Source organism: Amblyomma mixtum, chromosome 9 (assembly GCF_055824585.1).
Source record: "Amblyomma mixtum isolate Tamu chromosome 9, ASM5582458v1, whole genome shotgun sequence".
NCBI lineage: Eukaryota > Metazoa > Arthropoda > Arachnida > Ixodida > Ixodidae > Amblyomma > Amblyomma mixtum.
In genome coordinates this window covers 47,431,876-47,455,313 of record NC_143020.1, presented here as the reverse complement: position 1 = coordinate 47,455,313, position 23,438 = coordinate 47,431,876, and the positions used below count along the sequence as shown (strand labels likewise).

Here is a 23,438-nt window from a genome sequence, read left to right as displayed (position 1 = left end):
TCGCGGCATCGCTCAATTTAAAGCCGGCAAGGAAACTTCCAGATAGCAGGACAAGATCATCTACAGTAATCTGGAAAAACTTAGATGCAGCCTTTCATGGCTATGATCAATCGAGATTAGACTGGTCGCTTCTCGCGTCACGAACAAAAATGATAACAGCCCTTTCCTGCAGCCTTGAGCGTGAACGAACAAACACTACAATGATACGTGGCAATATCTGAGTCGGCAGGTTTACAACCATGAAAAAATTTGTGGAGGACTGTACCGGAAATGATATGCGTGAACAAATTAGGCTAATGCTACGACCGGCTGCCACTCAGTCCTCAAGCCGCAAATTCCCGTCAGAAGCGGCTCTATAGTAATTGGTGTCGATCTACTGCCACGACATAGAGTGGCACAGCAGGCGCAGGACTGTTACAGTAAAACGATATCATTGGCCGGACGGTTTTTCTGACCGGCATTAGCCTCTTTGTTCTCGAGTGGTCTGTATGTAACATCGATAAATGTCATCGCTGATGAAAAAAAAAACAATGTAACGCGTTTTCGCTTCCTGCCTGATTTTTTTTTCCTCAAAGAAAATCTCGGGCACGTCAGATTGCTCGAACTTCATGAAACTATTTTTTTTACGTACCCAGGTGTCCTAGTATATCCGAAGATCCTGGAACCTAGCGGGGACGACAATACTCTACAGATGCATATTCACGACGGCCTGACCCTTAACCTGCAAAAAAGTTCCATCCTTGCGGAAGACTTCTACATCACTTCTTCAACTGGCACCGACTTTGACTCAATAGTCGTGAGTGCGCTTTAACACAGCTATAGCATTCACGTATAAGTTTGAAACAAAAGCCTGGTAGTAATCAGTATTTTTGGCAGAGCAATAGAAAGAGGACATAAAAATATTATATAACACAAATATAGACTCACCATTTTTTTCTCCAATTTCGTTTTCCTATTGGTTGTTTCGCACGTCACAGTGGAAATCATTTATTATAAGAATTTTTTAGAGATGAGCCGTTCAGAGTTTACGCGGTCGCAGATTTCAATCACTGTTAAATACGTCTGCGCATGTAAGTGAAATTGAGGAAATTTCTTATGCTGCAGTGCTTTTAACGCATTTAAAAATCATAACTTCAATGCGCACGAGCCATGCACTTACATAGGTTTAGAACGTGGAAAAATTAGCACCCTGTATAAAGCGTCTTAGCTCATTTGTTGCAGCAAAAATGAATGCAGTACGATCGTTTAGGTACATTTTTTAACCGTTTTTCAAACGTCAACGCTCCCTCGACAGCAGTACAAGTGAAAAAAATTTCTTTCTCGCTATCTGTTCTGACGTGAAAGCAAAAGCAGCCATTGATGATCATGAGGAGATCATCATCAGCCTTACTAATCCCACTGCAGAGCAAATACCTTTCCATTGTTTATTGAAGTAACTCTGTTCTTTGCCAGCTGTGGTCCCTGCAAACTTCTTAATCTCATCCGCCAACCTTACTTGCTGCGGCTGCCTAATACGCTGACTTTCTCTTTGAATCCCCTCGGTTAACCTCAAAAATCAGCGGTTATCTTCCTTTCGCAATGTATGCCGCGCCGAAGCCCTTTTCTTCCTCTTGATTTCGACTAAAACATCATTAACCTGCGTTTTTTCTCTCATCCAATCCCCCGTTTCTGATCTGTTAACGTTACTCCTTCCATTTTTCTTTCCATAGCTCGCTGCGCTGTCGTTAACTTAAGCTTAACCCTTTCGTTTCCTTCCACGTGTCTGCCCCATAGGCTAGTACCGAAGAGATAGAGATGTTGCACATTTTTCTCTAGAATGATATTGGTAAACTGTCATTCATGATCTGAGAAAACTTACCATAACTGCCACCCTCTGGTTAACACTTTAGAATTCCTCTTTATTAATAACTATATTCTGATTGATGACGAATTGCACACCTAGTTCGCGTCTGTGCACTAATTGACGATAGCCGGCCAATGATAGACTTAAGAATGATTCGTCAAACAACGACTTACAAAATATGGCTCCTGGCCTGAATGCCTGAGATCCATACAATCAATCAGGATTTTATTTTTACACGCTCGCTTCTTTATTCATTTCTGAAATTTTGCATTATTTTATAATCATTTCAAATAGCCGAATATTTTATGGATTGTTTTGTAGGTGCCAGTCATATCTTCAAAACAAATTTTGCACAATCCATGTCATTACTCTGGTGTTTTTCATGTCCACTGGGAAAGACTGTAAATATTGAAACCTCATGTGGCACGTCAGTCTACATGTTCACGCTCAGGTATTACCATTATGATTGTTGTTTTCTTTCTGTGCTTTTCTCTTGTGCGCATTTTCGAAACAAATTTTCTGCATGACGTAACCAGCAGATAATTCATGTAAAAATATTTATGGTTTGGTGTAGCGGTGTCAAGTGGTTAAAAAATAATGGGAAGTATTTAAGAAAAATTGAAGGATCGTTTGTTCTTTTTATTGCAATTTCAAGTTGTAACTTGCAATTTACAATTGGAAGATGAAAAAGGATTTCAGAAGCAAATATACCAAGAGGCGCTTGCAAGCGTTTAACACTAGGCGCATACATGCAACTTGATGATGTGTAGATCAGAGAAAGCCTTCCTTTACTGAGCCACAGTTCGCGTTTCTGTTACATTTTTATGTCAGTATTACTTTCTGGAATTCTTTCGGCAAATATATTTTATTTAGAAGCCGCATGGTTGCTTAGTGAATATGGCACTCGCCTGCCGACCCGAAAAACACAGGTTCGATCTCGGCCGTGGCGGTCGCAATTCAGTAGAGGCGAAATGCCAGAGGCCCGTGTAATGTGCGAGCTTCAGTCGCTTTGTGGAGTTAAACCCCCCTAAGCCATAAACCACACATTCATTTAGACACTACGTTCTCAAAAATTAATGAGATCAGCGAATGATTGTTAACAAGAACTTCAAATACACACGTCTGGCAAGCAATCATCTACCTAAAAGCAATGAAATTTTAAAACAAAGCCGTCACTTGAAATTTAATCTTGGTAGCCATAATGAATTATTGTTTAAGGCAAAATTAGGAAATCTGGGATACTGTCGTTGCCTTAAATTATGTAAATAATCGCAGTAAACTGCATCTACGTTGTAACAATGCTCTCATGAGGCGAACAAGTGCTCCTGAATTCCTAACTTGGACAAGAAAACGGTGCGAAATGTGCATTGGAACATCAGAAGTGAATAGAATGTTCTAATAATGTTAAAAACAGCGGGAAATACAGGACAAAAAAGAGAAACAACCCACACAGCTGTGTTCTCTGTGCCGAGTTTCACTCTGATTTGGATATTCATCATGAACCAACTGGCCCAACAATTCTCCGTTTTGCGGTAGAATGTTCTGTTTTAACGACATTTCCAGCGCACATTTTTTTTTTAATTCGTGTAAGTCCTTGAATTACGAAAATAGAGTAAGCATCTATGAAACGGAATATTGCACGACTTAGAATGACTAATGTTCGCAAATAATGGTGTACTGTACTAAGCTGCCACATGAAGTAAGAAAACATTAAGGCCGGAAAGTTGATTCTGCCTTGTGATTGCGAGATGACAGCATTAAACTTTTTTAAAATGTAAGATTGCTACGATATCAACCGTAAGCTTGGAAGTCACACGGAGACAGGAGTTTTTGTGTTAAAAGAAAAACAGGCCTTTTTTATACTACTTGAAGGAGGAGGAAAATATTTTCAGAGAAATGTGCTTGATGACCAAGTCCGCTTTTGGAGATCCCTTTAATTAAGTTTATTTATGGCTTACTGATATAAATTTACCACCATTTTTCACTAGCCCCCTCTGTAAAATGGTTGCTTCTAGAATTGTACTTAAAGAAAAGTTTTCACTCGTATTATTTTGCCTTATTCTTTAACAGGTAAATGGAGCACTACTGGAAAAGAACTTATACCATGACAGCAAGCGGAAGGCATCTGTTTATATAAATCCACGGGAAGAGGGCTTGGAAATCGTATGTATATATTCTTCATCAGACGTGCAACATAACTAAACATTACTTTGTCATTTTTGTGGCACTAAGATCTTAAGTAGCTTCCTTGCCAGAGATTTCCTTAGCAAAAACATGTCAAACACTCTCGGACAAAAATTTTGAAAATTGAATAATTGTAAGGTATTCTCATGGAAATGTTAAAGGCAATGGTTCATTCTTCTGATATGTAGCGAAATCTTAAAACAGTTTCCATCGATCGCATCGTACAATTAAGGCTGCCGTAGAAAACCGATGGGGAATGCTTTTGATGACAGCAAAAACAGAGCCGCCGCGGTGGCTCAGTGGCTATGGTGCTCGGCTGCTGGCCCGAAAGACGCGGGTTCGATCCCGGCCGCGGCGGCTGAATTTCTTTGGAGGATAAATTCGAGGCCCGTGTACTGTGCGATGTCAGTGCACGTAAATGAACCCCAGGTGGTCGAAATTTCCGGAGCCCTCCACTACGGCGTCTCTCATAGCCTTAGTCGCTTTGGGACGTTAAACCCCATAAACCATCAACCAACCGACCAGCAAAAACGGTAATAGAAAAAAGTACAACACTTCTGGGGGGTGATCTACGAATATAATGATTGTTATAGTGAAATTTTATATGAAAACATAGTGTTCATAAATGGCTTCGAGCTCAAAAATGCTTTCGTCCAGAATCGCGAGGTATGAGAAAAGGTACTTGCGCCTAGAATTGCTACACAAAAGTGCCGGGGCAATTGGTAGTTTGAGCTGTTTCAGCATTTCGGGCGATTTCAATTTCAAATTTCTACAAAACGCCAAGCGGAAAATACAGAATACGCCCTCTACGAGAAAAAAACGAGAGCGGAGGCGGATGAACCAGTTCAAGGTATAAATTTTGCTATGCTAACAACTAATTAGCGCGGCACATCAAACGAAGTTTAAGACATATTCCTAGTGCGAACTTCACTAGCTGAAAAAATTGGTTCTGAATGCCTGCTAGATGTTTCTTCCCCTTGTTTGTTTTGATTCTAAATTTCCGTACGAAGTTTTTACCATACAATTCTTTTAGATATTTGTTTTTTTTTGTTGTAAGAAAACAAGATTACTGACATGTATGTAGTCACTCTCCTCATTAAGATAAGAGCATTAACGCAAACGCCTGCTTACACATTCTATAGAGGAAAATTTCAGGGACATTCCGTTTGTTTATTTTTACTGCTATTTGATAAAGAGTGAAAACAAAAGAGCTTTATTTGTTAAACCAGGATTCTATCGCTAGAATGGGGTCTCCTGCTTGTGCACACAAACGCAAAATTTTCCTAATGCCCTTTAGGTGTTCCTCAATAGAACTCTCACCTCCCAAGGTATAGCAGTTGCAACAAAGGGACAGATGTTTGAGCAATGAAGTTCACTAGGCTAGCCCTTGTCGAGATGAAAGCATCGAAAAGGACCCATGCAGCTAGAGTTCCAAGACGCTGAAGAAGAAACTTCACTGGGCTATTTGGCAGATGAAGAAAAAAATGTGTATGTTGGCTCAGCCGTACTGAAGAGGCAGTATTTTTATGCCAGTATAGAGGGCTAAATCAAGCGTGCAAACTTAGCAAAGTAATCATCACAAATGGTTCACTTTCGACAGTGCTGTCATGTATTCCTGCAGCACATTATGTGAACAACTAAAAGTGCTCCATTCTGTTTTCAGCGAGGCATGCTTAGCCAGGACATGAGGATTGCTCCCGTTGTTGGTGCCCTGAGATCCGACGAAGGGGCTATACAGCACCAAGTGGTTAAACTCCGGGAAAGACGAAAAGCTCTCCTCAATCCAAGTAACATTTAAATTTTCTTCAAAGAATTTTCAGCTTGCTCGCCAAAATGTGTATATCGCGTAAAGCCATTCTTGTTTCAGAACGACTGTGCGTACTTTAGCACACGATAATAAATTTTCAGCCTTCAATTTTGCTGGGAAAGCCCGTGCGCTGCAACCTGTCCCGGTGCCCAAGTCGCTACAGCGTTCGGCTCCTGAGCACAATGATTTCAGCTTCCCGGAGCAGTAGTCATGTTTTAGTGCGAGCAAATGTCTCGAGTTGCGCTCTGTCTTTTTTCCAATTGTAATGTCAGCGATATCGCTGACTCTCTGCTTAGAATATAATGTCACCCTCCGCTGCACTGGGTCGGGAACCGACAGTTGGCATGCAGAGATAGCATGCTGGCGCCATGTGCGTCTTAGCTGGCCAGGCAATGCGCATTGACAGCTAGTGGCGCCAGAAAATGGCGATGATAGACAGTACCTGCTACCCTAAAACTAAGCAGTTTAAATGTGTGTCACCTGCGCTTACCGTAATATCCATACATTAAGGTAAAACTGAAGGATTTTAGGTCATTTATAACATATACCATCGGCGTTTACAGCACTCTGCAACCACTAGTTCGCAATCGCTAATGGTGCAGGCAGTGTAGAACAAAGCAAGCTGCTTGTACACATGGAACCCCTGATCTCCCAGCGTACGTGCGCTGGCAGTTGACGGCAGCGTTAGCGCCGGTGATAGATGACATGGGCTACGCTAAAATATCTGGTCTCTAACTCTTCGCTGGTACAGCGTTCCGGTTATACAGCAGGTCATCAATAATGCTAGCAGGTCATCAATAATGCTAGTCTCACTCTATGAATCAATGTAGGCCAACTAGTACACGTGCTGAGTGCGACATTCTCCTTTAGATATCTGACGTTAGTGGCGTTTGGATATCTTCTCCTGTTCTTCTGTGGTAGAAAGCAGCCGTTTCCAACCTTTCGAGAGCGTGCCTCCTCCGGTTCCAAACCCACAAATTATGTCGAATTATTCGCATCACTGCAAATTCCTTGCTGATAACCTATTGAGATAATATGTCGCGATGCGTTGTCTGTACATCACTTTGTCGCCTGTTTGCACATGTATTAAGTGTTGTTCGCCCTCACTGTAATGCCACTTGGGGAGCCGTCGGACTCGCATAAATATATAAATAAATGCATGGGCAAGCGGTGGAGCACTGCTGAATTCCAACACGTGGACGTACAGCCGGCCAAATCTTTAGCTGGCGTGCATGAAGGCCGCGTTTTCCGTGCTCCTGCAGCTTGTGACGGAGCAAAATCGCGAAAATATATAACCTAAGAACAGGCTCACTAAGCACGTGCTTACTATTGAGCTTTCCGCACGTTTGCTTCGTCGTAAAGTGCAGGAGTGCAGAAAAAGCGGCTGTCGCGCACGCCAGCTAAAGATTTGGCCGGCTGTACAAGATAATTCTACCAGGCGTATAGATGAGCGATTATAAAAATAATGATTTCGATCATCACACATACTGTCACTGCCGTACACGGCGCCACCTGTGCATTCAGGCAGTCACTTCAAGCGTGTCTGAAGCACCGCAACTTGAATGCTCGGCACCGAACACTCGCCATATGGATGCACCATTTGTTCAAGAGAGACAAGTTACAACCGCTTTATATTTGGATGATAGAAGAAAATGTGTTAGAAAACACCTTATGATCAGAATAGCCACAACTCTGAGTCAAAATAGAGGGCCGAATCATGTCCAGACTGTCATAAATTATCATCCTGTTGTTGCGACGGATTTCTCCGCAGTATTGTACTAGTTTTTCAGAGTTCTGTCGCTACAAAAACATATTGCATTAGTACAGGAAATTCGTCCATGCCCCAACATATTACTAAGAAATGGTTGTGGCGATAGAAAATTTTGGTCTAGTTTTTCGATATGGCAGCTGAAGTAGTGAATCCTGCCATGGTCCAGGACTAGTTTGTTTTAAGGTTTCGTGTTTTCTGCAGTCTGTAAAACACGCATGTTCTAGAACCACGAGGTTGCGGTTGTGTAGTAGAGGCATCATGGGTAGAAAGCAAGCAATTAAATGCGCCCCTCTGACACTCGAAGGGAGCGCATTCATTGAATCTGGCGGAAAACTGTAGTAGAAAAGTCGTAAAATAATGAAAATTATTCGGTCTGAAAGAAAAGTTTATGCAACTAAATATTGCCGCGATTCTTTGTAATATTCCTTTGTTCATGTTCGAAGTCGCCTGCACGCCTGTACGGCATTGTAATTAGAGAAACAGCCAAATATCTGTGGAAAAGTTGTTGTCACGGCCATGTGCTTCTACGATGTTTGTATTTCCACACGAAATTTCTGTTCCTTATCTCAAGGTCATATCATTCGCTCTACAAAGACGCTCGACGTCATACAACCAAAGGTAACCGAAAGAGAGAACTTTGATGTCGCCCCTACCGTCAGAGATCAGCTGCGCACCGAAGCTGTGTGGTACAGCATGCTAAGAAGTAAAACGGAATACAACAGAGGTGCAAGAGGCTGGGTTTGGACACCCATTCGCTATCACATGCTCAGTAAAAAATTGCGCCGCCGGTTAGCACCATATTTGATTCTGCTTTGGTTTATTTTTGATTTATGCGAGTGAAACGTCCCAATGTGAATCAGGTTATCAGGGGCGCCGTAGTGAAGGGCTCCGGAAATTTCCCCCCAAGGGTTCTTTAATGCGCACTACGTCGCACAGTACACGGGCCCCTAGAATTTCGCTTCCATCAAAACGCGACCGCCGCGGCCGTATCTAACTCGCATCTTTAGAGTCAGCAGCCGAGCATCATAACTAGAGCTACCGCCGCCGCGGTGGCTCAGCGGTTATGGTGCTCGGCTGCTGACCCAAAAGACGCGGGTTCGATCCCGGCCGCGGCGGCTAGAATTTCTTTGGAGGAGAAATTCTAGAGGCCCGTGTACTGTGCGATGTCAGTGCACGTTAAAGAACCCCAGGTGGTCGAAATTTCCGGAGCCCTCCACTACGGCGTCTCTCATAGCCTTAGTCGCTTTGGGACGTTAAACCCCATAAACTAACTAACTAACTAACTATAACTAGAGCTACCGCGGTGCCCATCATCCTGCGTGGGGTTGTGGGTTGCTTTGGCTTTTATGGCACCTAGGCAACTAAGGCTGTTATGTGCCATGATAGATTGCGGAAATGTTTGCTGCATATTTCTATAGAAAGGTGAAAAATCACCGGTGGTATAGAGGGCCTGAAAGAATATTTTATACTACCTATAGTGGCGACAAATAATAAAATTTAAAAAATGGCTGCTGCTAAGATGATTTAGAGGGCCCGCGAACCTCAGGAACGATCTTTGGGTGGGCAAGGATCGTGAGGCTCCCAACAAACCGAATAAAGCGATCAGCCTTCTTCGCAAGATTAAGAAATTGGTTGCGGTGTATCATAAAATAGCGATGGATTGGGAGTATATGATAGCGCCTAGACCGAAAAAAAACACTACTAAGATGCCATTCCCGACACGATCAGAGGATTTCAGTGATGCCATGCGCTCACAGAAGTGTTACATATCTGCAGCCGAAGGCGCAACTATGGGCGCTAATGATCTCAACTCTAGCTTTTCTATTTACACCGTATATTTCGGCTATCTTTCGTTTCCTTTAAACCGTACAGCCGAGGCTACTTTAGGAGGTGGGTAACCAGGCGTAGTATTATATTTCTTCTATTTATCACTTTGTTTCTGCTGAGAGAATCGACCCTATTTCTGTGGCGAGTTTTGCAGCCATGGTCAACTGCTCCTGCAGCGTTCAATATTACAGTTCTTCAGCGATTTCAAATGGAACGTGGTTGAGAATCGTGGTGGTTCTGTGCTTAACTGACTACTGCGCGAACTTACCACTGTTGCCGAACTGTTTGCGCTGGCTAGCTCAAGATCCCCCATTAAACAACGTTCAAGTCTGACGCAACTCTGCCGGTATACCTTATCGACAGTCATGTGTCACCAGTCCGTGATATTATTGCTTGCTACAAAGCAGACGACGAAGTCGCCGGCAGTGGCGTAAGTTGGAGCACTCACGCTCGAGGTAAATAAATTCCGTCCTATTATTTTGTTTCATCATCATCATCATCGGCCTGACTACTCCCACTACAGGGCAAAGGCCTCTCCCGTGTCTCTCCAATTAACCCTCTGCTTCACCAGTTGCGTCCACCGTATTCCCACAAACTTCTTAATCTCATCTGCCCACCTAACTTTCTGCCGCCCCCTGCTACGCTTGCCTTATCTTTGAATCCACTCCGTTACCATCAAGGACCAGCGGTTATCTTGCCTTAACATTGCATGCCCTGCCCAAGCCTATTTCTTCCTCTTGATTTCGACCAGGATTATTTTGCTTGCCACCGCCTAAAATCTTGCGGGTCGACTGTCCATCTTCATCACAGCCCTAAAGTTTAGACGCCTTTCGTCTGGCTCAGTCAAAGGTTGAGCACTCCTGGATCCCACCACCCAGCTTCACCTAAGACCGACCTGACCCCAACAAATCTAGCCACTCTTCGCTGCCACACCCCTGCACCGACGATTCGAGACCATAAAGAAGCGAATATCCTACACGGTACATCAGACGCCCTCACCACGAATGGAGTGCCGCCACCACACTGCGACAGCAAAATAGACGGCACCAACCGCCAATGCTTGGCAGAGCATCCATGGGCCATCATTACCTTCGGCGCTTGTCGTCTGCGGGTCATACATCCCTGGGCGTCAAGAATTTTTGAGATCAGCTGATTCATTGACGTTCTATTCCCTCCATTCTCTTCTACCCTTTATTCTTGATCTCCATAGTCTCGACATCAATCAGAATCCAAGTCTCCAATCGGGACAACTGGTTGCGGCCCCGAGTAATTATACGAGCAAAACTACGACGAAGCAGGCTTTGGCGCGGGGCGGAAAGATCGCGTTACGCTTTTTGGTCATTGCGGAACTTTTCGCCCTGACAAGCTCTTGAATTTTTTTCTTTAGTGCCACAAAATAAAATTTATTCCACTTATTCAAGCAATATTCACATAATATTCCTTCTTAAACTTGGGCGCACTCGGAATGTTTTATCGATTACAAAGACAAAATATGAAACATTTATTTTGTCTGCGAACAAGGAATCAGCCGAATGGAGCTAGTGTATAAGCTGTTTTACAGGGAAACTGCGCTTCTGTGATCATCGAGAGGTTCTTTATAAAACAGATGACTTTCTACAATTTGAAGTTGTCTAGGTTGTCGCGTACGCGCTCATCTTGCAGACAAATGAACAGGACCTTGTAAGCAGTTACCAGAAAAGGGAGGAAGTAAACATGCAGATCACAATGAAAACATGAAGCAAAGGCATGAAAAATATTTTATGGCCAGTTAAAAACTGGTAATTATCTCAATGTCCCATGTGATCGAAATTTTTAAATGTTTAGCGTTATTCCAGGTTTATCTGAGCATAATTCCTTGGCTTCGATGTGACACAAAGTGTTGAAGGGAAAATGCAAAATTTTTTACTATAAAACTTGTTCAAATAGTGATTTATCGACACCAATATTTAAAATTATTACGTGTTTCACAATAATATGTGTTTCACAAAACAGAATATTATGAATATCCCCCGCTACTGATATCACTCTGAGCAATCGTTATCATTCACTTTCGTGCACGGGTACACTGTCACAGCAGAATGATTTGTGTTTTTGCCAGGTTCTGAACCAGAAATCGAAGAGCGCGGTCTATCGGAGCAAGAAGGCGCTTATGAAGCATCTGGTAAGGTTCTGAAATGCATGTCGTTGTTACGAATTCTCCATTCAAAAGTTAAACCAGTCAGCTTATCCTATGGAAGACGTGCTGGCCTAGCAAAATTATTTCGATGGTAATATGATTCAACTGAGATTCTGCTTCATTATATATTTTTGACGTTTGTCCTACTCTGCTGAAGAACATCAACTGCGCTGACTGTAAAAATTTATTATTTGCTGCGCAATACCCTTGATCATTCTTCTAGTGAAAAGTCATGGCTACACCGTTGGGCTAATAATTTCCACACAAATTTTGCCGTTAAATGTACGGTGTGCAGGAAGCTGAAAAAGTTAAAGTGACGAAAATGCTTATCTCGGCGTGCTTGCATCAAATCTGCGCGCTATTTTGGTACTTCTACGGAATGCATTATGTGCGTCTTCGTTGTGACTATCTTCGTAATTGCAGCAAATCTTGTGCCACTCAGTGGACGAATGCGCTCGAAATGCTTCGTTATTATACACGGTTTAGACGTTAGTCGATAAAAATTGCTGCTGATGGGGACACTAGCCCCAAAGTGCTTCCAGCATCGATGGCACGGTGTATGAAGGTTTACACTTGTGCCGACGACGCGTCTGCCGAAGCCATTGAAAAAGCGCTGATTCAAGCAACGCCTGACGCGCTGGTATTTATGAGGCACTATGGCAAGCGATGCATTTGGCGCGGTGTTTGATGAGGCGCCGGTGCGGGTGACGCGCCAGCTTTTGCCGATTCTCTTTAAGCAGGAAGTGGTCTGAGGATAAATTACAGTGTTCCCGGCACAAAACAAATAACCCTTGTTTAGCTCAGCTATGCCTGGATACACATGGAACAGCGTTATAATGTCGTGGTTATGCCTGATTAGCTGCTGTTTAGACAGAGACATAGACTAAGATTAGGAAACTCCATAGCTAAAGCCTCCAGGTCTCTTCCTTGTCTTCCTTCGGCGTCTTTCAATCGGCGCTGAGCCAGGTGAGCCAGGTGATGCTCTCGCTCTTCACCACGCCGCGGTGACTCAGTGGTTACAGCGCTCGGCTGCTGACCCGAAAGACGCCGGTTCGATCCCGACTGCGGCGGCTGAATTTCGATGGAGGCGAAATTCGAGAGGCCCGTGTGCTGTGCGATGTCAGTGCAAGTTAAAGAACCCCAGGTGGTCGAAATTTCAGGAGTTGCTTTGGGGCGTTAAACGCTAATAAACCAATAAACTAACTCCCGCTCCTCGTCAGTCTCTGCCGCCATCTTGGTACCTTTCCGCTTGATTATATTCGCTAAATCCATCAAATGGTTGGCAATGTCAGCTGGATGATCAGACTCGGCTCGCCGCCTGCGAGAAGAAGACGTCGGCCCCGACCGACTCTCTCTGTCCCTACCGAGAAACTGGCGGCTGCGCACGCGAGAGCGGCGCTTTCGCCTTTTCAAACGAACGGAGTCGTGTGGTTAGGCGCGTGACCATAGCTGGCAAGACGACGGCGGGCGCAGCGGTGGTGGCGGGCGAGCGGCTTCAGCTGCGGCGAATCACGTGGTTAGTCACGTGACAGACAACCCTGCCTCCCGGTAACCATGGCTCCTGCTAGGCGAGTAAAGCTTTCGCTTCAAAAGCGTTCGACCAAACCGTGCATAGGCTTAGGCATGTTTTTAGGGTGTAAAGAATTTCGACGTTATCCACTTTTTTGTTTATATTTAACATCGACCTTCTTTTATTTGTTTTCACAGGCAGTCCCTTTTGTAACCTAGTCAGCAAAAGATTAGGAGATAATTTCTTGTTACAAGCACGGAATACGCGTTCAATTTTAATAACAAAAGCAGAATGACACCCCGACCTTCGAAAGGCATAAATTGTTAAAAAAGTATGGAATTCTTTCGTTACTTCCTATTTTCAATGTTTGGGACGCGTACGTAGAAAAAACTGGGTTTTATCATGAAGACTTGTCACCTCAAAGGCAATTTTCATTGCTATAAACGAGCTGATGGACAAAAATTTCAATAAAGCCGAGGGGGAAAGCATACGCCAGTATTTACTCGTAAAATAGGTGATCGTCTCATTCTAGATTACATTTTATTTAATATCGCAGAATAGTAGGACCTAATTCACGAAACAGTCTAACAGTTCCCGCCGAAAATGAAGGTTGAGACCAACTATTAGCTTACTAAATCAAGCTCTGGATAATGCTAAAATTACTTTAAAAACTATCATTCTAATCGTTCCTCTAAAGGTATGTTCTCCATTGAGTGTATGCGCATCATAACGCATGTATAAAGTTTTAGTAAAATATTAACATTGCAAGCAGAAGAAAGGAGTCAAGAATTATTACGAAGAAGGCGTGAAATTCTGAGCTGGGGAATATTTTGTTGATAAACGATGTCTTTTGCGGTGGAAAAGATAAGCAATTTCATGGAGGAGAAACGCAAAAGGCGCCCATGTTCTGTGCGATGTCAGTGCACGTTAAAGATCTCCAGGTGGTCAAAATTATTCCGGAGTCCACCGCTACGGTACCTCTTTCTTCCTTTCTTCTCTCACTGCTTCCTTCATCCCTTCGCTAGAATTTCGCTGGCGGTCGAATTTCGATGGAAGCGAAATTCTACAGTCACGTGTACTATGCGATGTCAGTGCACGTAAAGAATCCCGGGTGGTCGAATTTTCTAGAGCCCTTCACGACTGCGCCGCTCATAGCCTGAGTCGCGTTAATACGTTAAACACCCATAAACCGCAAAAGCTTTCGACGTTTTTTTTTCTCCCGCCACATAATAAAATTTATTGCCCTATTCAAGCAATCTTCACATAATATCCCGTGTGAAATTTGGGCGTACTTTACGTATTTTAACAATCAGAAAGAAAAAAATGAAATATTTTGTTTCTCTACGAAGAAGGAATCAGCCGAATGGAGCTGCTGTAAAGCTGTTTAAAGCTGTTTTACAGGAAAACTGAGCATCTGTGATTATCAAGAAGTACTTTTTAAAACTGATGTCTTTATACTGTTTGAAAGTCTCTAGGTTGTCGCGTACGTGCTCACCTTGTAGGCTCATCAACAGCACCTTGCAAGCAGTTTAAAGAATACAGAATAAGTAAAAACATCGTTCACAATGAAAACATAAAGGAAAAATATGAAAAACATTTTATAGAGAGCGACAAATATGTAATTATCGAAAGGACTCATGTGGTCGAATTTTGTGAATGTTTTTAGCATCATTCCAGTCTCATTTGAATAAAATTCCATCGCCTCAATACACAAGAAAGTGGTGAAGGTAAAACACAAAGTTTGTGCTATGAGACTTGTTCAAGCAATGATATGGAGATACTAATATTTAAAATTATTACCAGTTGCTGATATTATGTATTTAACAAACAGAATTTTATGAATATCCCTTGCTGCTTATAGCGCTCAGAGCAATAATTATTATTTATTTTTGAACGCGTCCACTGCCACAGCAAAATGATTTGCGTTTCCGCCAGGTTCTGAGGCAGAAATCGAAGAGCGCTATCTATCGGCGGAAGTGGACGCTCCTGGTAAGGATATGAAAAGCATGTATTTTTTTTTGCTATGACTCCCTCAGTCAAAATTTAGAGTCCGGTTATCCTATAAATTTGTGCTGGCCTAGCAAAATAATTTTGATGGTATCATAATTCAACTAAAGTTCTGCTTCATTATGTATTTCTAACATTTGACCAACTGTGCTGAAGAACATCAGCAGCGCTGACTAAAAATTTACTAAATGCTCCGCAATACGCCAGATCATCCTTCAACTGAATAAACATTGCCGGTGGGCTAATCATTTTCACTCAGATCTTGTTGTTAATGCACTGTCCGCAGGACGGTCACAAATGTGGCGACGAAAATGATTAGCTCGGCGAGTTGCACCAAAGCTGAAAGCGATTTCGGTGCTTCTACGGAATGCATTATATGCGCCTTTGTTGTGACTATCTTCATAATTGTTGCAAATATCGTACCGCTCAGAGAATGAATGCCCTCGGAAGCGTCGTTGTTATACGCGGTATAGCCTTTTGTAACTAAACATGGCTGCTGATTGTGACATTAGCCCCAAAGCGCTTCCACCATCGATTTCACGGTGTGTGAAAAGGTTTGCACCTGTGCAGCAGACGCGTCTCTCGAACCCACCGAAAAAACTGATTCAGGACACGCGTGGCACGGTGGTTTTGATAAGGCAGCTAGGAATGCGAAGCATTTCGCGTAATGTTTGATTTGGCGCCGGGACAGGTGCCGCGCCGATTTCGCTGCTTCTGTTCAAGTAGGAAGTGGACTGAGGCTAAATTAAAATGTTCCTGGAACAAAAAAAAATGGGTGTCGCTTAGTCCAGCTATGCCTTGACGTAGAAGAGAAAGCTTTATTATGGTCTAGTTATTCTTATTAACTGTTGTTTAGACAGCGTCATAGATTAAGATTAGAAGACTCCACAGCTGCAGCCTCCACAGCTCTTTGTTGTCGACCTTCGGAGTCATTCAATCGCCGCTGGGTCATGTAATGCTCCCGCTTTTCGTCGGTCTCTGCCGCCATCTTGGTACTTTTCCGCTCGCTTCTATTCGCTAAACACCTCGCATGGTTGGTAATTGTCAGCCGGATGGTGAGACTCGGCCCGCCGCCTGGGAGAAGAAGACGTCGTCTCCAACCGATTCTCTTTGTCCCTACCGAGAAACTAGCAGCTGCGCACGCGGGAGGGGTCGCCTTCGGCTTTCGGAGTCATGTGGTTAGTCACATGACCACAGCTGGCAAGACGACGGCGGGCGCACCGGCGGTGGCGGGCACGCGGCGGCAGCTGCGGCAAACCACGTGGTTAGTCACGTGACAGACACCCCCCCGCCCCTCAGGTACTCCTCTGCCTGAAAGTGAAATGTGGCCTCCCGGTAACCTTGCGTCGTTCTAGGTCAGTAAAGCTCTCGCTCAAAAGCGTTCGACCAAACCGTGAATAGGCTTACGCATTTTTTATGGAGTGAAGAAATGCGACCTTATCCACTCCTTTGTTTATATTTAACATTGACCTCCTTTTATTTGTTTTCATGGGCAGTCTTTTTTGTAACTTAGCCATCAAAAGATTATAAGATAATTTTTTTTTATAAGCACGGGATACGCTTTCATTCCTTACAACAAATGCACAATGGCGCACCAACTTTTGAAATGTTATAAAACTTTGGAATTTTTTCATTACTTCCTATTTTCAAGGTATGGGACACGTACATGGAAAAACTTGGGTTTTAGTATGAAGACTTCTTGCCGCAAAAGAAACTTTCCTTGCTATAAAGGAGCTAATGTGACAAAAATTTCAGTAAAACCGAGGGGGAAAGCATATGCCAGTAGTTACTCGCAAAATATGTCTGTCTTTTGTTCAATTATATTGTATTAAATATCGCAGAATAAGGTACATAATTCAGAAAACCTCTAACCTTTAGACGTTTTCGTGAATTATGCAATATTTAAAATCATTATCAGTTGCTGATAATGTGTCTTTCGCAAAGCAGAATATGAATATCCATTGCCGTTTATATAGCTCTGTGCTGTCATTATTATTCATTTTCATGCACTGGTGCTCTGCCACAGCACAATGATTTGTGTTTTTCCAGGTTATGATCCAGAAATCGAAGAGCGCGATCTTGCGGAGGAAGGCGATTCTGGTAAGGATCTGAAAGTCATGTCTTTTTGTTACGGATCTCTCACTCAAAAGTTAAACGAGTCAGGCTGTCCTATAAAAGACGTGCTGGTCTAGCAAAATCATTGCGATGGTATCATGATTCAACTGAAATTCTGCTTCCTTATGTATTATTAACATTTGTCCTATTGTGCAGAAAAACATCAACGGCACTGAGTAAAAATTTACTATGGGCTCCGCAATACGCTGTATTATTCTTCTATTCAATAGACATTGCCTACGCCAGTGGGCTAGTCATTTTCACTCAAATCTTGCCGTTAAATGTACAGAACGCAGGAAGCCCACAAAGATAACGCAGCGAAAATAATTAGCTCGGCGAGCTTGCTTCAAAGCTCTGCTCGATTTTAGTACTTCTACGGAATGCATTTATTGCGTCTTTGTTGTGACTATCTTCGTAATCGTTGCAAATCTCGTGCCACTAAGAGGATGAATGCCCTCCAAAGCGTCGTTGTTACACACCGTTCAGACGTTTGTAACTAAACACGACTGCTGATGGTGGTGACACTAGCCCCAAAGTGCTTCCAGTATCGATGGCACGGTGTGTGAAAAGGTTTTCACCTGTGCAGACGTCTGGTCCCAAGAAGCAACTGAAGAACCGCTGATTCAGGCGACGCTCTGGTTTTTGCAAGCGAATCATTTGGCGCAGTATTTGATTAGGTGCCGCGGCAGGTGACGCGCCAGCTTTCGCTGCTTTTTTTCAAGCAGGAAGTGGTCTGAGGCTCAATAACAATGTTCCCAGAACAATTGGCTGTGGCTTAGCTCAGCTAAGCCTGTATATACAAGAGAAAGCTTTATTATGCTGTAGTTATGCTTGATTAACTGCTGTTTAGAAAGAGGCATAGACAGATTAGAATCCAGCGCAGCTGCAGCCGTCACCGCTTTTCTTATTCTTCTCCTCAGCAAACCGTTCGGGCATTTCGTCTTCTTTCAATGGCCGCTGAGCCAGGCAATGCTCTCGCTCTTTGTCGGACTCTGCCGCCAGCTTAGCACGTTTCCGCTCTCTTCTATTCGTTAAGTAACTCAAATTGTTGGCAATGTCAGCCGGATGATCAGACTCGTCCCGCCGCCTGCGAGAAGACATCGACTCCAACAGACTCGCTTCGTCCGTAGCGAAAATCTGGCAGACACGAACGCGAGAGCGGTGACCTCGCCTGTTCAAGGGAAAGGGGTCATGTGGCTAGTCACGTGAACACAGGTGGCAAAATGATGGTGGGCGGAGCGGCGGCGTCAGGCACGTGGCTGCAGCTGCGGCGAACCACGTGGTTAGTGACGTGACAGACGCCCCCCCCTCCCCATCCCGCTCCTTTCCCTGATGGTAAAATGTGACCTCCTGGTGACCTTGAGTCCTTCTAGGCCAGTAAAGCTTTCGCTTTAGAGGTGTTCGGCAGAGCAGTGTATAGGTTTACGCATTTTTAAGGGAGTAAGAATGCGACCTTATCCACTCCTTTCTTTTTATTCAGCATAGAACTTCTGTTTATTTGTTTTGGTGGCTGGTCATTTTTGTGACTTGGCGAGAACAAGATTGCAAGCAATTTCTTGCAATAAGCACGGGATACACTTTCCTTCCTTCAGAGAAAAGCAGAATGACACACTGACCTTTGAAAGGTTTAAAATCGCATATAATTTACGAATTTTTTCGTTATTTCCTGGTTTGAAGATTTGGGACACATGCTAGAAACTGGATTTTAGCCTGAAGACTTCTTATCGCAAAAGCAAATTTCCATCGCAGTAAGCTAGCTTATGTGGCAAAATTCCAATAAAACCGAGGGGGAAAGCTATATGGCGCTCTGTACTCGCAAAATGTGTCTCTCTCTTTATGATATATACTTCTTAATTATTTCAGAATGCTAGACTTGAGTTCACGAGAAAGTCTAACAGTGTGCGTAGAAAATGAAGTCTGAGAACAAAAATTACTTTCATGAATCATGCTCTTGATAGTGATTAAACAATTTTAAAAACTGCATTCTAATCCTTCTAGAAGTATTTCGCACAGAACACGGGCACCTTTGCGTTTCGCCTCCAGACCGCTCCAAAAATGACGATCCACAATAAACAAATGTTTCGGCTAACTAAAGGTCCCATGTTAGTTGCAGCGATCGTGCGGAAATAAACCGCGTTAGTGCAGCTTTAGAGAGTAAGTTAAACCGGAAGTGATGTACTTCAAATCGTGTTAGACTACATCCCGATGGCTCGCGCAGTCCACCTAGCTCGTGCCAAGCCGCAGCAGTGCTCCCGCCGTCATTCCACGGTAACGCTGCTTTCGCTGCCGTTATCAAGTCATTACTGCAACAATCACATAGAACATCTTTTGAGCAACAGTTCGGTAATGCACAGATGCACTGCACAAGCACGCTTCTACATCACTAGAAGAGAGCGTGCGAAGTTTAAATGGCTAAAAAAGAGCCATAGAGCCCCAGACAGAGTAAAGTCTCTGTTTGGGAGCAAAACGTTCTGGAAATGCAATACAGGATAACGATAGGTGTTCATCCAGGACTCGGAGGCGCCGCTGGTCGGCGATCGGCTCCGCATTGCTCACGAGTGGCACACAGCCTCCACTTAGCTGCCTCCAGGAAGTTTTAATGGAGCGGAGGCAGCCTTACCCCTTCTCCTCTACAATACCCCCTCCCCTTCCACCGTAGCGCCTTCGGCGCATTCTAATGTGGAATAAACGTGGTTTCAATTAATCACTCTGACTACATCAAGCGCAAGGACATCACTTGTCGACTTTTGAAGGGAGAATTTTCTCCTTAACGATTTATAATCTGAATAGCCTGAACTGCAATTACTACATTGCCTGAGAGGACCATTTTGGCTTTACAACTTCTTACTCATGCGGTAAATTTTCGCAGCAGGTAGCTGTACTTGTAGACGGCGTAGAGAGCTGTACACTTATTTCTATGATCTGTTACGGGTGGAGCCCTTCCGAGTGCAAGGAAGAGGCCTTTTTGCAGTAGTTATCATTTTTCGTCCTTATATCAACTGCTTCATAAAAACAAAGTATATAAAGCAACGGATGCACCCAGTAGGAGCACCGAAAGGTTTTCAGGAATATCAAGGTAGACAAATTTAAACTGAGGCTGTTATTAGGATTTTGCATTTGTGCTAAACAATCATCATGCTTACACAGGCTGATTGTTTTTATAGCTGAAGAAGACAACTCCAGCGATGGGGCATCCGGAAACCAGACAAATTCAACTACTGGTGAGTCCTGATTATTATATTTTTTATTATTTGTAACATTTTCAGTGACTGGGAGACACATATGGCAAGAGCTACATCGTATTCTTACAGCCTGGATAGCTAGTACATTTCTGGTGCTGTCTCAGTTCCGAGTTTCTTGGGCAGGCAAGTAAGCACTGCGAAAAAGAGGCATTCAGTTGCAACGAAAGGAACAAGAGACCTTCACAGGAATGATGAGAAAGAATTTTCTGTCTGTTATAGTTTCAGAGCATTCCATCCTATCATGGAATGATTCGCGCAATTTCTCACAGCGACACCGCTTTGTAAGCAGCACTCAACGAGTGACTACGCGTAGGATTCATCCCGCTGTTTCCCAGGGATAACACCGTGGTCACGCTCGTGGGGACGTGGTAATGGGTGAACGAAATCCCCACTTCGATATGACAGGATGCGCGATGCATAGCGCCTGGTGTTGCAATGATTTGAAAAGTGTAAGAGTAGACGCGCAGTCGAGGCAAGCAAATCCGCAGGAAAAACGGAGACGGAAGCTTCTGCTCGTCACTGCGGTGTACATCGAGGCTCCAAGGGTCAACGCAAACAAGTTACTGCCGCGCAGCAACAGGAAGCTGATAGTTATAATCTATCTGCTACTCCATTTATCTACCCCACCTTGGGGGATTCCGCTAGACATTTAACGAAGACTGTTCCCACTTCGAGTTATTGATTAATTCGCTCTCGCCCTACCATAAATTTACTTCCCGGTTACTCAGTTGGTAGAGCGACTGCTCCGGTGAAGCGGTGGTCCCGGGTTCGAAACCCGGACCAGGACGAATTTTTCTTTAACTGCGAAGTTTCTGAGAAAGCTCTATAGCTTTCCTTTGTAGTCGTATGGCTGCGCTTCGGTGGATGTCAATGAGTAATTAGGACCTTATTACAAATCTTTTCTGCCTTGCGGGATTCCCCGAGACATTTGACCGAAGCTGATAGTTATGTGGCCAGATCGAACTGCACCATTGGTTGCAAGGCGCCGCTCCACGTCAACGACGAATGCGACGAACGAAGGCTTCTATGAAGGCTTTGGCCGTGTGAATGGGCTCTCCACAGCGCCTGCAGTGCCGCCTGGTAAGCGCGGAAGCCGTTGGATGCAGATGCGGAGGGCCTCAGACTTCGATCCAGCGAGAGCATCGAAGGACATCAGCGACAAGTGTTGTCGATGGACGACGGCAGGGCACACAAGATCCTGCTGCCGCTGGTGTTGCAGGTGAAGAACCCAAGGTTTGCAACATATCACAACGTGACCTCTGAATGCGAGCGTGAGAGGTATGAAAATGTATTCAGCCACGCGAGGTTGATCTGCGATACACTGGTGCAAACAGAGTGCTTAGACCGCTTGTGTCGGGAATCCTGACGGCCGTTCTGAGCGCGTTTGAATTGTGTGCCACACACAACAACTGTGTGCGGAATGGTAAGGTGCCTTCTTTCTCTGTCTCCGTCGTGTACGAATCCGCCAAAGCCGTGGCATCTGCCGCCACCAAATACAGTCGTCTCAATAGCGTCTTGGCCGCTTTCTCTTACCTGAGCACATCACGCAGCGAAGCGCAGCCTACGCATTAATATCCTTTTTTTAGGGTTCAAGGCTAATTATTCATAGACTCTTCAAAGCCCAGCATATAAAATGCATTACTTGATGAACACTCAACATCACTGACTCTCGCGTGGCAGTCATTTTAGAATATTTTGTGCGGATATTTTGGGCGCTTTCTAATTTGCCTTACGGCGGCAGTTCTCCATACTGTTATTTATGGAATCGGCCGATATGGAGGGAGCTTAGTGAGTTTTCCTTCTGCTTAAGACACTTAGTAAGGCTGTATAACTCGTAGGAGGGGAAAATCTGACTGTGCGGCCTGATCCTGCACCCCCCCCCCCCCCCTCCCCGCCACCGGATACGGGCCGGTGTAGTTTCGGCTACTAGGCTTTGTTCCGGTGCAATGCCAGCAGTGGGGATGGGACGGCCGGGACCCATCCTCTGGGGATACAAAACCCCATGGGAGTGGCAGCGACTCCCAGGAGGCTGTAAGGGCCAGTCGCGCGCGTGAGGTCCGATGCCTGAGCGGAGGCAGACCAGGGTTCATACTCAGGATGGACCCGCGAAATCCGGCACGCAAGGCATGTCAAAACATCAAAAGGTTTCAAATACATGCTATCTCCTACCACACGCGGGCGCGTGCAAGATAGTATCCTTTTACGAGTTATACAAAGAATAGGTGGCGGCAACCTGAAAGAAAATAAAAATAATAAGCATCTGCCTGCACCACATACGTACCAAAGGCTTAACCCAATTCGAAAATAAAAGAATAGGCCCGTAGGCAAATTGTATTTTCAGCACCCATAGGTGGAAAAGTAAAAAGAAAAGGGAAAAGCTGCTATAGCGACCCACAGCCGGGGGAGCGGGCCCGGGGAGACTCCCCTGATCTCCCCTGGGAAGTAGCGGAAGGGGTGGAGAAATGGATTTAGGGAGTGGGTTGGAACAAAGGCTGTGAATGGTGACAGCGAGATATTCTTTTATTTTCGAATTGGGTTAAGTCTGTTGTACGTATGTGGTGCAGGCAGGGCTTATTATTTTTATCTTCTTTTCGGTTGCCCCAACCTATTCTTTGTATAACTCGTAAAAGGACACTATCTACCTCATCTTTATTTTTATGTGTCGGAACGGAGTAAATTTCTGATTTTCCTTGTAAGGCGGCATTTATTTCGAAACGTACGATCCTCGCGTTTCCTTAATAAATTCCACGTCAAATAATTAACGCTGTCCTTCTTGTTTGAGAGATGCCAAGCGTCAGTTTTAGCCCGGGAGTATTTTGCAAGCGATTGAAGCTGAGCTTCTAAAAAATTATTCTACAGCTGCGTTTACCGGCTCATCGTTGGACTCAGCGAGAGCTGCTGTAACTTTGATTTCCCCATGGAGCCCTGCATTCCACCGTGAAACCACCCTCAGGTT

At 44.2% G+C, this 23,438-nt stretch overlaps 2 protein-coding genes across 2 annotated transcripts in view; both read left to right on the top strand.

The window, feature by feature from the left end:
• The window catches only part of LOC149328908 (uncharacterized), a 67,291-nt gene extending 49,429 nt beyond the window's left edge, over positions 1 to 17,862 (top strand). The window contains exons 2-7 of the mRNA XM_089559134.1: positions 636 to 796; positions 3,914 to 4,006; positions 5,691 to 5,814; positions 11,531 to 11,593; positions 17,175 to 17,225; positions 17,786 to 17,862. Of these exons, the coding sequence (XP_089415260.1) occupies positions 636 to 796; positions 3,914 to 4,006; positions 5,691 to 5,814; positions 11,531 to 11,593; positions 17,175 to 17,225; positions 17,786 to 17,862 (569 nt within the window). The remainder of the gene's footprint in view (positions 1 to 635; positions 797 to 3,913; positions 4,007 to 5,690; positions 5,815 to 11,530; positions 11,594 to 17,174; positions 17,226 to 17,785) is intronic.
• Positions 17,863 to 20,409: 2,547 nt separating this feature from the next.
• The window catches only part of LOC149328907 (venom metalloproteinase antarease-like TfasMP_A), a 49,287-nt gene continuing 46,258 nt past the window's right edge, over positions 20,410 to 23,438 (top strand). Inside the window, exon 1 of the mRNA XM_089559913.1 lies at positions 20,410 to 20,461. The gene's annotated coding sequence lies outside the window, so the exon portion shown is untranslated. The remainder of the gene's footprint in view (positions 20,462 to 23,438) is intronic.